The sequence below is a fragment of the Mauremys mutica genome, chromosome 2 (genome assembly GCF_020497125.1).
Source record: "Mauremys mutica isolate MM-2020 ecotype Southern chromosome 2, ASM2049712v1, whole genome shotgun sequence".
In the NCBI taxonomy this organism is placed as follows: Eukaryota; Metazoa; Chordata; order Testudines; family Geoemydidae; genus Mauremys; species Mauremys mutica.
Genome location: NC_059073.1, coordinates 225,542,815 through 225,560,122, shown reverse-complemented (window position 1 = coordinate 225,560,122; position 17,308 = coordinate 225,542,815). Strand labels below are relative to the sequence as shown.

General features: G+C 38.7%; 1 protein-coding gene across 9 annotated transcripts in view; it reads right to left on the bottom strand.

Moving 5' to 3' along the window:
* Positions 1 to 17,308, bottom strand: part of ZNF385D (zinc finger protein 385D) — a 922,283-nt gene that overhangs the window by 247,382 nt on the left and 657,593 nt on the right. The window contains exon 1 of one of the 9 annotated variants that reach the window (XM_045007128.1): positions 6,052 to 6,243. The exons of the other annotated variants lie outside the window; for them this stretch is intronic. Within the exon in view, the coding sequence (XP_044863063.1) occupies positions 6,052 to 6,073 (22 nt within the window). The 5' untranslated portion in view covers positions 6,074 to 6,243. Of the gene's footprint in view, positions 1 to 6,051; positions 6,244 to 17,308 lie in introns of those variants that run through there. 9 annotated transcript variants of the gene reach the window in all.

The following is a 17,308-nucleotide window of genomic DNA, read 5'->3' as shown; positions in this document are numbered from 1 at the left end:
ACTAGATATGGAGTGAGGTGTTACTCAACTTGAGAAAGACTATCTGAATCTGACCCACAATGATGACCGTTTTCCCTTAATTTCCAAACCACTGATTTGACCATTCAGTCCAGTTGTTTAAAAAATTAACAGATTGAATAGAATGTTATAACCATAGTGTTTATATTTTTAAACAGTTGTTAGCCTTACTAAACTGGAAAGTGAAAAATTAACAAACATTTTTATTTAAAAGCCATAAACATCTACTACAGAAGTCTTAGCTTCTTTCTTAATGATAGAAGCTTCTAATCATCGTAACTTCTAAGCATAAAGGCAGACACAGGGCAGATGTACTCATAATGCTATCAAGACACAGTAACGTCCTTAATAATCCAAATTTCAAACTGCAATTATGTTTGTTTTTCCTTTGACATTGGCAAGAACTTGAGTCTAAACTCTCTTGATTAGTGTCTTGCCATGCCATGTTTATGATGGTGTTAGCCTTAGACAAAGCAAAATGAGAGATAAGAGGAAAATAAAAGGGGTGAAGAGACGTGGGTGCAACATGGAGCTAGAATATTTTATATACATTAGATTTTGCAGCCCCATATAGATTTTGTGGAAATGTGTGTTTGTGCTCAATACAGGCTGACTTACAATATGTGATTCTGCTATAAAATACTTAATACTGCAAGAGAGCAAAGCTTCTCCCCATTTTCAACCCTAGCAATTTGACTCAACTAGGATCTCAAGCACTTTAGGTTTTGATATTTTTAGCCAACCTCTTATGCTGCATTTTCCCTTAATGCAACCAATCAACTGTGAAATTCAGTTGCAAAACTAATCTTTGCAGTAAATGATATGTAATAACCCCTTTTTAAAAATAAAGACTGTATGACCTTTGCTGTATTTTAAGAACTTTTCATGGTCTAATACCAAACTGAAACATTCCCTTTCTCAAAATCAAAGTCCAAATACATTTCTGCTTTTTTATCACTGTTCTCTCTGCCATAATGAGAGCCAGAGGCTTTGAAAGGATTCTTGTAACCTGATAACATTTTTGCAACTGCAAGAATTTCTATAATTGCGAACAGGCTACGCCATATAATAAAAATTTCATATATTTTTATTTCAACACAGATACATAGAAGTAGAAGCCATATGACTCAAACAGAATTCTGGAGTCAAATGCTACATTCCTATTTTAAAGTATTTTATGATAAAGAATTTGTATTAAATATCATTTGGAAGAAAAAAAAATTATGAATCCTACACAGAGATAGGACTAAGAAAAGTGAGAGATGGTAGCTGGTTGCTATGGGTCTGACTCTGCATTGTGTAACAGCGGTGAAAGATTCTCCTGAGCAGGATATATGATTGGGCCCGAAACAAGGAAAATTCCATTCATCACAGTTAAAGCAAATACACACAAACACATTTGCTGTTAAGGGAGGCGCAGTCAAAAGCAGCTGTGACCAAATGTTCTCTAATGAAGCAAGAAAGCACTAATTTAAATTTTGCATTTGTTCTTGGAACAATTATGCCACCCAGAAAGGGATAACCTTGGGAGCCACAATTTCTCATGAATTTGGGAACTTATCTCTCAAATAGACACGCACCACATTTCCAGAAGTATATTGCAACCAGTTAAAGAAACTTTTAACAACCAGCTTTCATGATATCTGAATGGAGGCATAGAACACACCACAGCACTGGGTAAGTATCTAGCAGGATTTATAATTATTATTATTTTAGGTATTTGTGTGTTAATTGATTCTTCAAGTTTCAAGATATGAACTTCACTTTCCAGAAGACGAGTACTCTGTAAAGACATATACACTGTCAAGTTCTCAGTATAAATATAAGGCTTCTTTAGATTTCAGGAGACTATACTTTGGCTCTTCTCAACTACATTCTTCTGTCATATTCAGCATTCTTTATCTATTAACTACACTTTTTATTGGATATGGCTGATGATAACCTACAGTACAGTGCATAACCCAGTATCAATAGTTTTTCATATTTTTTTAGAAGTGTGATCTTAAAGATGCTCACTGATTCATCCTTCCTTACATGAAGATAAAAAGAACTAGTGAGGGAGGACTCTGCTATATCTAATCTAGCATATACATCACAACCTTCTAAAAACAAAGTGGCAACTGTTAAAATGTTTTCACTAAAACTGCTGTGAAAGATTTATTTCATTTTTTACAATATGTATTTTCTTTCAAGAACCTGTGAGATTCCAGGAGCATTTTTTCCTTCATGACTCATCCAACATGAATTTCTCTTTCAAGAAATGGTTCCAGGAGTAAAAAGTGATACTCAGAGTGGTATCGTCAAATGCAAACAAATACTATGTTTGCTGGAAAATAAAACTGGACATGGAAACGGCCAATGTGCAAACAGAAATGTGATGGAATTTCAGGTTGCCTAGAATTAGGGATTTTTTCCTATTTGTTCTTTTTATTTATTAATTTGACCCTTACAGAATATTATCTCCACCCTCAATCAGGCACACATCATTGCAAAATGTTCCACTTTTTTCATTTTTAATTAAAGTTTGTGTTAATCTGTTTTAAAAATCTTTCCCTCCATTCCTTTGCAGGTTTACTGGATTCTCAGGAATAGTGTTCATGGTCCCTGAACTGCAATACCACTGCTGCGTATCCCCTGGTTGACAATCATGTAATGTGCTGCTAGCTCACAACCATGTATAACCCTCTTAAAATGCCCTCCCAGCGGCTTCATCTCCTGCCTGAAAAGAATGAACTTCACATCACATCTAGACCCAACAACCTTGCCTCAAATATATATTTTGACCCAACCAGCAGCAACAATGACCATTACAATGGTGCTGAAAAATAAGCAGGCTCTACTCACTGGCCCATATGATCATGCTGGGGTGATATAAATTCATGGTGCTAGGAGAGGGAGCTAAACTGCGGTAGCAATCCCAAACTGGATCTTATTTTAAAACAGACTTGGCACACAGGAGCAAATAATCTGTCAGTCATAACAATGCTTCTGCCTTAATCAGAAATTACGGTACAGAACTGGAGCAGATCCCCTGTAACCACTTTGCAACATCAGCTCTGTGACACTGACAACCACCCACAGTCTCTCTCCTCTAATCTGTGGAGAAAATTCACAGCAGAGACTTTTATCGGTTGCTAAATTATTAACCTGATAATCATCTTTGACAAAAGGTTTTTTTTTAAACAATGTAAAATATTTAGTTACAAAATACTTCACGAGTATTTACTATTTTCATTTAGTTTCCACAAACTCCAAATACATTGCCAGGTAGGGTTGTAGTTTGTTTTTTTATTTTAATTCCACAACTCATATTCAACTCAAAATGTTGAATAGACAGTCAGTAGAATAGGTAACAAAAGTATCCACAGTGACTGAACAGCAAACTCTACATCACAGCACAGTGAGTGAAAATTAACAGTTCCTGAAATCACTGTATTGACATTCCAATAGAAAGCAATAGTGTAGCTTAAGTCATTAAGAGCATCCATTAGTTTGATCATTTGAAAGCTAAGTTTTACGCTATATAATGGATCTATATATACAATATCCACACAAAATTTTCTTGGGTGTTGCAGGGTTTAAATATAGTGAAGTGCACAGTTATTGACTTCTTCCTGCATTCAGTAACCTGGCTTTGATAGAAGAGAACTTTAGAGAGAGTGCTTCATATAGGCTTATTTCAATCATTGGATATTTACTATGTAAAAATCATATTTCCAGAGGGAAAGAGTTTAGATTTTTTCATGAGAATTATTTTAATATTTACTTGGCACCCAGCATAGGACATGCTCTACCATCATACTACCTTACACCAGCATCAATTAGCTGGTAAGGCCTAATGAAGCAAGTAAAACATGTACATACACCCCTGCAATAGGTTTTTCCCCCTATTTTAGTCTGAAAGTAGATTAATATCACACTAATAGACATTCCAAAAAACAGCAGCATGAAAGATTTTTTTTTTAAAGTTGGAAGCAAAATAAAAAAAAATACTACAGTAAATTAAGCATAAACTATAAAATGTCTATTTTGTGTAAATGGTGGATAGAGCACAATGTTCAGTTTTAGGTCTTAGTGTGTGTGTGATGTACACTACTCTGCTTTCATTTGGGTTTGTGCAGTATTGCTTAGTACCAGTACAATACTCTACTATGGCAGGTGAACTTTTAGGTTTCTGACAGTTGGAGTATGAGACTGCCTAGAATAGCTGTAGATGAATGTGCCATTCCCCCCGAGAGCATGGTTTGTTACCCAAAAGGAGGAGAATAGGAAGCCAATTTTATACTAATGTTACTTGAAGTTTCAGGCTGAACAAAGCATACTGAAAACTTGTGTAATAGAAACTGTAGTTGAACCCTCAGAAGAGAGGTTTCCTATGAAGCAGGACACATTTCAGTTTTCCCCATTAAAAACTTAAATTACACAATTAAACAAATTACCATATAAATCACTGAGCAGTACACTCAGTTTGGAATGGCAAAACATTAGTAAACACTGACTGACCCATGTTACGTAGATATGAAAATGTCATTAAAACAGCAGATACATTTTAATTTAAGATAGTACAGCTGACCTCTACCCAATACTTCTAATCCTTACAACTATAGTCAACCAGAAAGTCTTACCCCAACTAAGCAGGCAATCAATGCAAAGCTTACTGCAAAGAAAACATTAAGCACTTGCAGTGATATAAAAACAAGCCAAATAAAAAAATAAAGCAAATCCTAATGCCAAGTTGTTTTTAATAAGGAGACAATCAAAATTATCCAATTCACTCAAACCTAAAATGTTTATGGCATAAACAATAGTTCAGTCAATGTACATAAGTGATCTATTCCCACTCTTCTGAGGATATATTAGAGGAAATTAATCTTTGAAGGTGGCTATTTCTGCCAGTAATTTAAAATATCTTTTCTATTATGACAATTTACAGCAAAATCACAGTTGCTTTCAAGGCAACTGACGGACGTCAGCTTTAGTAAATAAGTTGGGGGCCCTTCCCCCCTATATTTTTAAGGATGGTAAAGAAAATAAGGAAATAATGGCTACACTAAAAACCCACTACTATGTACAGTATAGCACTCACAGTCAATCATAATATCAAAGAAATACTTTACGCTTAAAGTGAACTGTTGATTTAATATTTAAGGAAACAGAGAAAGCTGCTGAATGTCCCAGAAATCCTCCAGTTCTGTTCATTAACAGATATTGTGCAGCAATACATTAATACCAATGTTGCATAAGACTTCAAATATAAAAGGATAGGATTTTCCGCCCTTTCGTCACATTTTTAAAAATATTTTCCGTCATTAAGTTGCAGTATTACAGTGTGATTGTACATCTCAGCACTGTATTGCAGCACTACATTAGTAACACATATCCAAGATCCAGCATGTTTTTGGGTATGCAGCCAGTTCAGCTGCAAACCTAAGGAAGATTTCCATCAAGCCACGAAACTAAACTCTGCACAAATATTTAACAGTTCTGAGACCTCTAAAGGCTTAAAATTACATGTAATTCCTGGTATGCTAGCAGCCAGCCCCATAGCTGTGATCTGCAAAGTGCAGAGTACTCGGTAAACATACCATTGCAAATAAAGCATCGTTTCTCTTTTCAGTCTTAGAATTCTTAGAGCTAAATGCTGAATGAAAACCTAATACTTACTGAGACTTCCAATCGTAAACCATGCAATAGTAGATTATATATTTCACTAAGTTTGTCTGTAACTTCCCATGCTTCACATCAATTCTTCATCCCCCCCCTTGAGCAGATGAAACACAAGTTCATTTAAAACAAACTGTCGGGTGAGTTCATATTTTTTCAGCAGCTAACACTAAGCCATAACCCATTCAAACAGAATCCTTTCTAAGACAATAGGTTCCTTTTTAAACTGCACAACCAATGTGGTTTTCTAGTTGTCAGTTTTAGGTGCGTGCCAGCATGAAATGTTCTCGCATCTAAAATTTTAAATAATTACTCCTATTGATAAGATGTGAGCAGAAGCAGAATTACATCATCATAGTTAACACTTACCAAAATACATGATGTTTCTCATTAATCATGCAGTCAGAATCCCACCGCTCTGTATTCAGCATTAGCTCCCGCACAGGGCTGACATGTAAAACAGAGCTCTTTCATTCTACATTGCGTGGAAATTTCCCAGCATAGGAACAGTGAGTGAGTAGCGTGCCTCCTCAGGATGAGTGCTTTGCAGGCAGTCTTATCCCTGATACAATCCCGGTCTGATTTAGCGTTTACTCTGGCTGCATGCTGCACTGCCAATTCTTACTGTAATCTGACTCCTCCTTGTCATGTCCTTGCTGTGCCTGTGACATCAGTACTAAGAGTACTACAAACAGATTTTTTCTTTAACTAGCTCCATTGGAGTGTTCTAATATCCTGGTTTAACTAATCTTGGCTTGCAAAAAATAACCTTAAAATTGTATACTGTTTGGCATGTGTGTGTGTGTGTGTGTGTGTGTAATAAATGCACTCAGTGACATAATATGGTCAATTATATAATAGGTGGGAAAAGACAGCACATATATCATTAACCTATTTTCCTCACTAAGAGCACAATCCGGAAGGGTACGGAATGCCCTCAATTCCCATGGACCTAAATGGGATATGAAGGTGGCTGGCACTTTGCAGAATGAGCCCCTAAACGGTTAAATAGATGTTTCCATCCAAGTCTTGTTTGAAGCTCAGTTTCCCTCTAAATGCATTTTTCAAAACCCAGAAAATCATAAATAGAAATACAGTTGTGCTCAAATGATTGTTCAAACTATGATTTCTGCCCATAAATAACAATGCGAGAGGCAAACTTGATGGCAGAAAAGATTGATAATGAGGTTAAGAACCTTTCACTTCTAGCTCTCAAGGTCCTGTCCAGGTTGGTAAGTCATTAGCAGCTGATGGCTAGTTTGTTGTCTCTGTGACAAATGTGGTGATCCAAAGCCGGGTCCTAACAGACAGATCCCCACATGATCATAGCTGCTATTACAACTGGCATCTTTGTTGGCAGTCTCCAAAAGAAAGACAGAAGACACAGATAATGAAATACCCTGTTGCCCTAGAGGTCATGCCTCAGGTTACATTTGATGCACATTAGCAGCACTGGTGAGGCTGCACTGTCCATGCCTCTGTATGTACTGAGTCTGTTCTGTGGATCAGTAAGGGACATTATCTTTGTGTATTGCCAGTATGGCATCTTTCACTAGTAATACACTTAAGATAAATAAATAAATAAAAATAAACTAAAAATAACAAAGGAAAGTACACTGAAGTGTTTATCTCATTATAATGGGTGGTCTAATTGGTTAAATGTTTTCATGCCACAGGAAAGAGGATGACAGATATCATAGAATCACAGAAGACTAGGGTTGGAAGAGAACTCAGGAGGTCATCAAGTCCAACCCCCTGCTCAAAGCAGGACCAACCCCAACTAAACTAACCCAGCCAGGGCTTTGTCAATCCAGGCCTTAAAAAGCTCTAAGGATGGAGATTCCACCACTTCCCTAGGTAACCCATTCCAGTGTTTCACTATTCCTAGTGAAATTGTTTTTTTCCTAATATCCAACCTAGACCACCCCCACTGCAACTTGAGACCACTGCTCCTTCTTTTGTCATCTACCACCACTGAGATCAACTTAGCTCCATCCTCTTTGGAACCCCCCTTCAGGTAGTTGAAGGCTGCTATCAAATGCCCCCTCACTCTTCTCTTCTGCAGACTAAATAAGCCCAGTTCCCTCAGCCTCTCCTCATAAGTCATGTGCCCCAGCCCCCTAATAATTTTCATTGCCTTCTGCTGGACTCTTTCCAATTTGTCCACATCCTTTCTGTAGTGGGGGGCCCAAAACTGAATGCAATACTTCAGATGTGGCGTCACTAGTGCCGAATAGAGGGAAATAATCACTTCCCTTGATCTGCTGGAAAGCTCCTACTAATGCAGCCAATATGCTGTTAGTGTTCTTGGCAACAAGGCACATGTTGACTCTCATCCAGGTTCTTGTCAAGGTCCTTTCTGCAGAACTGCCATTTAGCCAGTCGGTCTGCACTTATCCTTGTTGAACCTTATCGTTTGGCCCAATCCTCCAATTTGTCTACATCACTGGACCTTGTCCCTACTCTCCAGTATATCTACCTCTCCCCCCAGCTTAGTGTCATCCGCGAACTTGCTGAGGGTGCAACTTATCCCACCATCCAGATCATTAATGGTATAATTCATTTAAAGCTCCACTTCTTATCCTTAAAACCTCCACACTACACTAAAGTTCAGTTTTTATAAGGTCCAAGTACTTAGGGTGAAATTATTCTAGCATCAAAGGAGCCAAGCAAAATTATGTTGTAGATGGTGGCTATATACTAGGCATGCAAGGGAACTCTACATCCCGTACAAGACTTAACTGGGTTCCATGCTACCTCCACAAAGGCCAAAAGAGTTGAGTGTAGTCTGAAGGAGGGAAAGGGCCATGATATGAAATTCATTACAAGAAAGCCCTGCAAAAGGGGTGTAGAGGGGTCATGGCTAAACCTAGATGAATAACTGTTTTTTTCCTCTGGCAGAGCTAAATCAAGAAAAAAAATTGTTTGACCTAAACAAAACCCAAGTGTTCCAAAAAAATGGGCAAATTGAAAAGTCAACAAAAAAGTATTTTGGGTCAAACAAAATGTTTTGGTTGATTAAAAATGAACCATTTCATTGTGTTTCCAGGCACTTTTTGATACAAAAGCAAAGGAAACAAAGGGCTAGGTTCACAAAAAGTGAGAAGGAGGTAATGGAAGCCTCCTTTATAACCTTCACCCAGTGGATAAAGCACCCATCTGGGATGTGCACAACCAAGGTTCAATCTCCCCCCTCTGCAGGACAGGGATTTGAACTTGAGTTTCCTACTTTGCAAGCAAGGGCCCTGACCAGTGAGGTATGGGATATTCTGGCGTAGGTGTCTTTCAGCTTTCCCGCTATGTATAAATAATTAAATATTCACCAGACCGGGGACTTGATCTTCGGTCTCCCACCTCCCACAGGGAGTGCCCTAATCACCAGGCTACAAAGTCATTGTCACTCACTCATTTGCTTCCTCTTTGTACAGGGGAATATATTTCACCTGTAGCAGAAAATGTGGTTCCTGATGAGCAGTCCAAGTATTTCGGATAAGAAGTGGTGACATCTTTGGAGGAGGGGGAAGGAATCCTCACAGATCATCAGCAGACTTAATCAAGGGCAAAAAGACCAGAGGATCTATCCAATGGCAAATCCTTCAACTCTACTCTTGGCCTAGCCTTGCCTGTCCCCAACATCTCTGCAGATCTTTAGGTTACAGGAGGTCCCGAATCCAGCCTCCATCTTGCACAGCAAAACTACACTGAGCATGCTGAAGGAGGACCCTCTACACCAAGGAAGATAGAAGTAGCTGTTACATTTAGACCTAACAGCAAAGGTAGGGTGACCAGATGTCCCATTTTAAAAGGGACAGTCCTGTTTTTTGGGAATTTTTCTTATATAGGCGCCTATTACTCCCCCTTCCCCACCCATCCCCATTCCCATCCCCATCCCCATCCCTTTTTTTCATAGTTGCTATCTGGTAACCCTAAGCAAAGGTTATAGACATAGGGGAAGCTGATAGTAACACAGCTATTTGCTGTGGTGGCTTTATTTTTCTGGCAACGAACAGGGACAAACGAAAGTGAGGCTCTTCATCTGGTGCGTACAGAGTGCCCAAATAGTTAAAGGGGCAGATCACCACAGCAGCATTTGCGACTTAGTTGCCGGCACAGAAGCCATCACCTCCTCATTCTAAACAGCTGCTTAATGTGCAGTGCTGCCTGTGTGATCATAAATTGTCATGTGTCTTGGGTCAGATCCTCAGCTGGTGTAAAGCACTTAGCTCTGTTTAAGTGAATGGAGCCTAGCTGATTTACAGCACCAGAGGATCTTGTCCCTTTTAAAACTTATCTTTAGTACAGACACAATTCGGATGATTATTTTCACTTTTATATTCTAATGTGTTAAAACTGTCACTCCAGTTAGTATATGTTTGTTGTATAAACAAAGAAAATCGATAATCAAAAACAGCCATAAGAGAACTAGATATTTTATTTAAGTAACTTTGCATTTCTATTATGGAGCAGATGCAAGGGAAGAGGCTGGTCTTTCCTTCTGGCAAACGTCCATAGCCCAAATTCACATACTTTGGGCCAAATCATGCTTTCACCACATGTATAATTCCCCCCAAAATCGCAGAAAGCATCAGAGCTCCAACAAACACAGGCCAAATTCTGATCCCAGAATGGAATTGTATGGCTGCAAAGGAAAACAGGATTTGGTGCGGTAATTTTAACCTGCAGTGATGGGTGTTTTAGGACAAGCTATGTAGGGTCATAAAGTAAGTAAGAACCTTCCTTATGGCCTTGGGTGCACTACTCGGACCAGGCGTCTGGGCATGCAGGAATAAGCTAGGGGGCAGGTAGGGAAAACCCTGGGTTCTCCCCTTCTGATACATAGACCAGCAGAGCTGAGCTGGCACAGAGGTGTTATAATTTCCTGCAGGTATAGGTCAGCAGCATGTTACAACCTGCCTAGAACAAGGGAGAAGTAGGGTGGGAATTGTACTTCCCAAAGACATAATTTGTGCCCTGTTTCTCTCCTGGGTGGCCCAGCCCTATGCTCAGGATCAAAGCCACAATACAGCCCTTGGTAAGGTATATGCTCTACCATCCTGTTTTCTAACTTTAGTCCCACTTTTTTCTCACACATTTTATTTTGCTGGTTTACACACTGCCCCCATGTTGGGAATTAAAACTACGTGCAGACATGTCTACTGCAAACATTGATTAATATTTAATAAAATTAATATGCCTGCTGATTCCTGGAAACCTCTCTTCTGCTTTTGAATTATCCCAGGAAGCAGCCAATAATAGATTTATATCAAGATTCTTACTGGTTGGCTTTGAGGAATTTCAATCTGAGAGGCTTACCGCACTTTTTTTTTTTATTAAGGTGAGTGCAGAAGCACATCCAGGGACTCTTTGTTGGCAGAAATGTAATAACATGCAACAAAAGACACCAGTGACACAACATTATCAGTTTATGTGTCTCGTATAGAAGGTTAAAAGATCTCATACACCTGAGAGGGTTCCAATTTTTCTCAAAATAAATTTCATCTATTGTGCACAGACAACCATGAACAACAGAAATGTACTGTGTTGAATCTGAAAACAAAATGGAAGCAGCAGCTCAAATCACACGGAATCTCTTTGTTTCCCTTTGAAAAACAAAAAAAAACCTCTTCAAGGTAAACTGAGTACAATTTAAGCAAATTGGGGATAGGGGAACATTATGAATAATGAATATTTTATTATTATTTATGCCATAACAACAACAGTGCAGAAAGAAGAGTAACCAAGCCACAATTTTGCAAGAATCCAAAAGTAATTGGAAGTGTTTCCAAGTGTACATAAATTTGTGCCTGAAGTCAAATACACTTAATACATTGGCTAGAAGTTTGGTTTGTTTTTACTTTGAAGCCATCTGGAATAGTTTAAGACATATGGCATTTTTACTACAAAATAACATAGATTTTGTAATTCCTAACTAATCCCCCGAGGTTAAATTAAAGGGGAAGGGTGTGTGTGTGTGTGTGTGTGTGACTAGCATAGTAGCTCATCTCTGTTCTGGTCTTTTTCCACTGGATAAAACTACCAAATGTGCTTTTTACCCTTGACTCAAAAGTGTCACTTCTAGAAATCTGCAGTATTTGTCACCATGAATACCATTTAACTGCAGCAGTACCCAAAGGAACTCTGTACTGCCACACGTGAATACAACTGGAGGAACTTAATTAATCTTCCTGTCACTTCCATGATGCTTTTCATTAGTTTAGCTGCTATCTGATCAACTGGTCCATTCTCTATTGGAAATGACTATCCAGAACCTCTTATAAAAGCATTTTCTAGAGATAAACAAAGACTCTCCTTTTGACGTGGCGAACCTTTACAAATCTTAGCCATACAGACTTTATCTATTCAATAACAGTAGCAAACGTTATGTGTAAGATGCTAGGATTTTCCAAATATGAGGTTTAAGAACTATGAATAGCACCAATATGCATTTATGTGTAGAAACCAAGTGGCTTAAATTTTATACTGATACTAGTTTACAGTCTGGACATAGATATATTTCAAATTAAAGGTCTGGACATAGATATATTTCAAATGAAAGGTCACATTTTGTTCATGAATAGTGATGTTTATTACAGTGCCTTTAAAAAAAACTCAATTCAACATTTCAGGCACTGGCTCTGCTTGTTATTCCACTAAGGGACCCATTCAGGTATTTGATTGGGTTTAAGATGATAAATCAGAATGAATAATATGCCTAATGCAGAAGCTTCTTTGATCATGTCTACTGATCACAATTTGTTAGAGATATTCTAATCATATAAGCAAAAAGTGGTGGCAGGAAGTGATAAGTCTTATTCATGGTTCATGTTATAGATAAAATGTTTTTTAAAACATCCATAACTATTTCAGTCAAGAGCTGGACTAAGGCAATTTATAGCCCTGGACAAACCCACTAGCCCTATCTGAGTGCCATTGCCCCTAGACTGTAACCTTATCCCTTCCTTCAGGTGGCAGTGACAGGGACCATCCACATAAGAATATTAGTTGGACTAATGAGAAATTAACCACCACTTATATTTCAGGAGATTGGGCCTTTACTTGCTTCTCAGACCACTGTTTCTTGTACAGGCAGGTTATGGTCCATCCTGTAGGGCCCCCTTATGCATAGAGTCATAAGGTATAAGGCCAGAAGGGACCATTAGATCATCTAGTCTGAACTCCTATATATCACAGGCCATTATATTTCACCAGTTACCCCTGTTTTGAGACCAATAATTTGTGTTGGCTAAAGCGTATCTTCCAGAATGGCTTCTAGTCTTGATTTGAAGACAGCAAGAGATGGAGAATCCACCACTCCAATGATTAATCACCTTCACTGATTTCCAATTTAAATTTCCCTGGCTTCAGCTTTCAATCATGAGTTCTTCTTATGCTTTACTCCACTGGATTAAAAAGCCTTTTCTATCCAATATTTTCTCCCTGTGGAAGATACTTATACACTGTCATCAAGTCATCTCTCAATCTCCTTTTGGCTAAACTAAACAGATTGAATTCTAAGTCTCTGACCATAAGGCATTTTCTTCATCCCTTAAATCATTTTTGTATCTGTTTTCTGCACCATCTCCAATTATTCAATATACTTTTTAAAATGTGGACACTAGAACTGAAAGCAGTATTCCATTAGTGGTTTCACCAATGCTGTACCCAGAGGTCAAATCACCTCCCTACTCCTACTCACTACTCTGCTGTTTCTACATCCAAAGATCACATTAAACCTTTTTGGCACAACATTGTTGAGTTGCTCATCCACTATGACCCCTATATCCTTCTTAGAGTCATTACTTCCCAGGGTAGAATCCCCTGTCCCCCCCATCCTATAAGTATTGCCTACATTCTTTGTTCCTAGATGTATAAATTTACATTTGGCCATAATGAAACATATATTGTTTACTTGCACCCAGCTTACCATATGATCCAAATCGCTCTATATCAGTAACCCATCCTCTTCATTATTTACTCCTCCTCCATTCTGTGTGTCATCTTCGAACTATCTGTAATGATTTTATGTTTTCTTTCAGGTCCTTGATAGATATATTAAACAGTATAGGGCCAAAAGTGATCCTTGTGGCAACCCACTAGAAACATACCCTCTCTCTATTATGATTGATAATGTATAACAACATTTTGAGATCAGTTATCCCATTTATAATCTGTTTAATAGGCAACATGTTAATTTTGTAACTTTCTAGTGTCTTAATCAAAATGTCTTACAAAAGTCCAATTATATTACATTAACATTATTGCCTTTATCAACCAAACTTGTAATCTCATAACATATTAAATCAGGTTTGTCAAGACAAATTTACCATAAAATGATGATGATTGCATTAACTGTGTTTTAATCTGACCTCCTGTGTTATACAGGAAGTCAAACTAGATGATCACAATGGTCCCTTCTAGCTTTGAAATCTATTCATTTTATGCTTTAATTTTTTATCAAACGAATCCCATATTAGCTTTCCTATTATTTTGCCCAGAATTGATGTCAGGCTAACTGGCCTATAGTTATCTGTGTCATTCTGCATCGCCTTTTGAATATTGGTACATTAGCATTCTTCCAGTCTTCTGAAATTTCCCCGTTGTTCCAAAATGTATTAAAAATGGACATCAGGGGGCCAGAGAAAACCTCTCAGTCAACTCTTTTAAGACTCTTGGGGGAAAGTTATCTGGGCCTTCTGATGTAAAAATGGGTTTCCATAGTAGATCTTAGTATCCTGCTTGATTACTAATGGACTGGAAAGTACTTCTTGTGATAGGCATAGTACATCATCCTGCTTCTTTTCAAGTATAGAATGGTAATATTTATTGAGCACTTTTGCCTTTTCAGCATCACTACTGGCAGTTTTACCATCTCCATCTAGTAATGGGCCTATACCATTGCCAGGATTTCTTTTATTCTTAATATACTTTAAAAAACTTTATTTTCCATAGTATTGTCACCCATGGGGTTTCCCCCAATGTCTTTGACTTCCCTTTTCTATTTTCTACACTTTATAACTTCTCATTCATATTGATTGCTAATTTATATTGATTGCTATCTGTTTTCCTTTTTTTTGCATTTGTTATATGTTGCCTCCTTATTTCTAATTGCAGCCTTCACTTTGCCACTGAACCAAGATAGATTTTAGGCTAAAGTTACTTTCTTTGTTGATTATTGAATCATGGTTTTTTGAGTATCTAGTAAATACTCCTGATAAATAAATAACTCCTAATACTAATTTTTATTTTTCTGTCTGATTTTTTTCCCTAATAACTTCATTAATAATTCTCCTCTGTTTGAGAAGTTAGGCCCTTTGAAGCATAAGTATATACTGCTGGGAACTGTCCTCTGTTTTGCCATATTTGAATGTAATTAGATCGTGAACACTGATCCCAGTGGTAACCAGTCTAGTGATTCATTCATCACAGCAAGGTCCAAAAATGAAGGCTGATAATGAACTAAGATCTCTCTTTCCCAACATAAATCTATGATATCTTCTATGCTTGTAATTCCAAACTGGAAATTGTTGCAAAGAAGGAGCCTAAGCCAATTCCTACTGATGTCAATGGGAGTTTTTTGTTGATTATAATGGGAATTGGATTGGACTGTAAATATACATGTAGCAGGGTGAACCCCTGCTCCTTCCCTGAAGGGGTTAAAAACAGCCCTGGGACGAGGCTGTGGCAGGAGAAAACAGCCTTTAGGCTGGGCTGATTGAGGGAGTGGCTGCAGGTGAGGCCACACCCCAAACTGAGCCACAGCTGGCCCCTATAAAAGGCCAGGGAGGCCAGAGGCCCAGACAGTCTCTCTCTGCCTTCAGAGAGAGAAGGGCCTAGCTGCAGGGAGCTAGAGACTGGATACTTGAGTGAAGCAGGGCTGGGGAAAGGCTGAGGAGCTGGGGAGCTCCAGACTGGAAAGCCCCAGGCTGCAGCCTAGCAGAGGGCCAACAGGTACTGGGGGTTGCAGAGGGCAGCCCAGGGGTAGGCCAAGGCAGCAGGTCCAAATCCAACCTTGCCAGTGATGAATAGGCTGATACTGCAGTCTGCCTCAGGGCATGGGCCTAGACAATGACTGGCAGTAGCCATACACTGAGGCAAGGTGGGGATAGAGGGTGGGGATTCCCTTAGAGGGGAAACCCTGAGAGAAAGGGGTTACTGCCAGGGGGCAGCACCCCCATGTAAAAGGGCACCGGGTCCAGGGAGGGACACGGGGGCCTGAGGACAGGTGGATCACCGGCCTGCAGAGGGCGCTCCAGTGCTGGAAAGAGCTAATTCCCCAGAGTCACCAGCAGGAGGCGCCGCAGGGTGAGTCCGACCTGTCTACAATACAATAAAATACCAATGAAGAAGAGAAGGCTACAAACCATGTTAATTAATTCCATGGAAAACATGCACAATCAACACGTCAAGTATAGTCCTCAAAGGAAAAACATTCTGGGCAAAATTCCAGTGACATAAAAGATGGGGCAAGTTACACAGCAGTAAGCTGTAACACACCAGTAACTATGTACAGAGTAGGTGGAAGGATGGGGTAAGATAAAGTACAGGTTCTGCTCTTTCAACAGCTATTTTAAACCAACTTACACTGACTTTTTCACATCAGTTCTGAATTTTACCCTTAACTCCACACCTTGCACTTCTATACTTGTGTGCTACATAACACAGTGTGGAAAAAAATGTGTTGACATATAAGGAAAATGCAAGTGACTTACATTTATACACTGCACCTCAGGAGGCTTCAGAACTTGGGATCACTATTGGATCATTCACACCCACTGAAACCCAGCCACCTCTGGGATGAACATGGAAGCTGGTGGCAGTGCACAGCAGTACTACACAGCAGTTTAGAGCAGAAAGCGAGGAATATCTTCCACTGAAACCAAAGCTGGGATGTATGTGGGAAGAATGTAAATTACCCACTGACAATTTGATGAGAACACTGCTGTTAATAACACCCCTACACTTGCAAGATTTCCATTGGATCTTTAATGACCTTAATTTTTCATCCCCTACTAAAGAATGGCATCTCCAAACTTCTAAGACAGTGCTGAGGCACTGGTTCCTTAATATATAAACTGAACACTGTGACCAAACAACAGCCAATACAACATCCTACCATAACTAAGTGTTCCACTGAGTTCTCTGAGGACTGACATGGGCCATCCATGCTTATCTTTAAAGGCAAAATGGGATCAAAACACAAAATGCTTGCTGCCATTTACTGTTTAAAAGAAAAATTATTGTAAAATCACCCAGGAACAATTGATTTTGTTTAAACTCTGAATGCTCCTGTACTTTTCTTACAGAAGAAGAACAAAGACAGTGCTTTTCTAACACACTGCCAACAACATTCAAATACTTTCGTATCTGGTTTATAATAGTTAGCTTTAAAAGGAGGGTTTCATCTCTGTTCCCACCTTTTGATCTTATTAACAGAGCCTCTTGTCATTCTAATTCAGAAAGACATTTACACAGAGAAACTCTAATTTGTATCAGCACCTGATTTTCTTGTTACATCTTTTTGTACTGGTCCTTTTTGATCTGCTGTATCTCTGAATTTAATTATGAAGTCTGAAAACACCCTGCCACTATATCTGCCCATAAAGTAATTCTCTCTGTTCCCCATGTC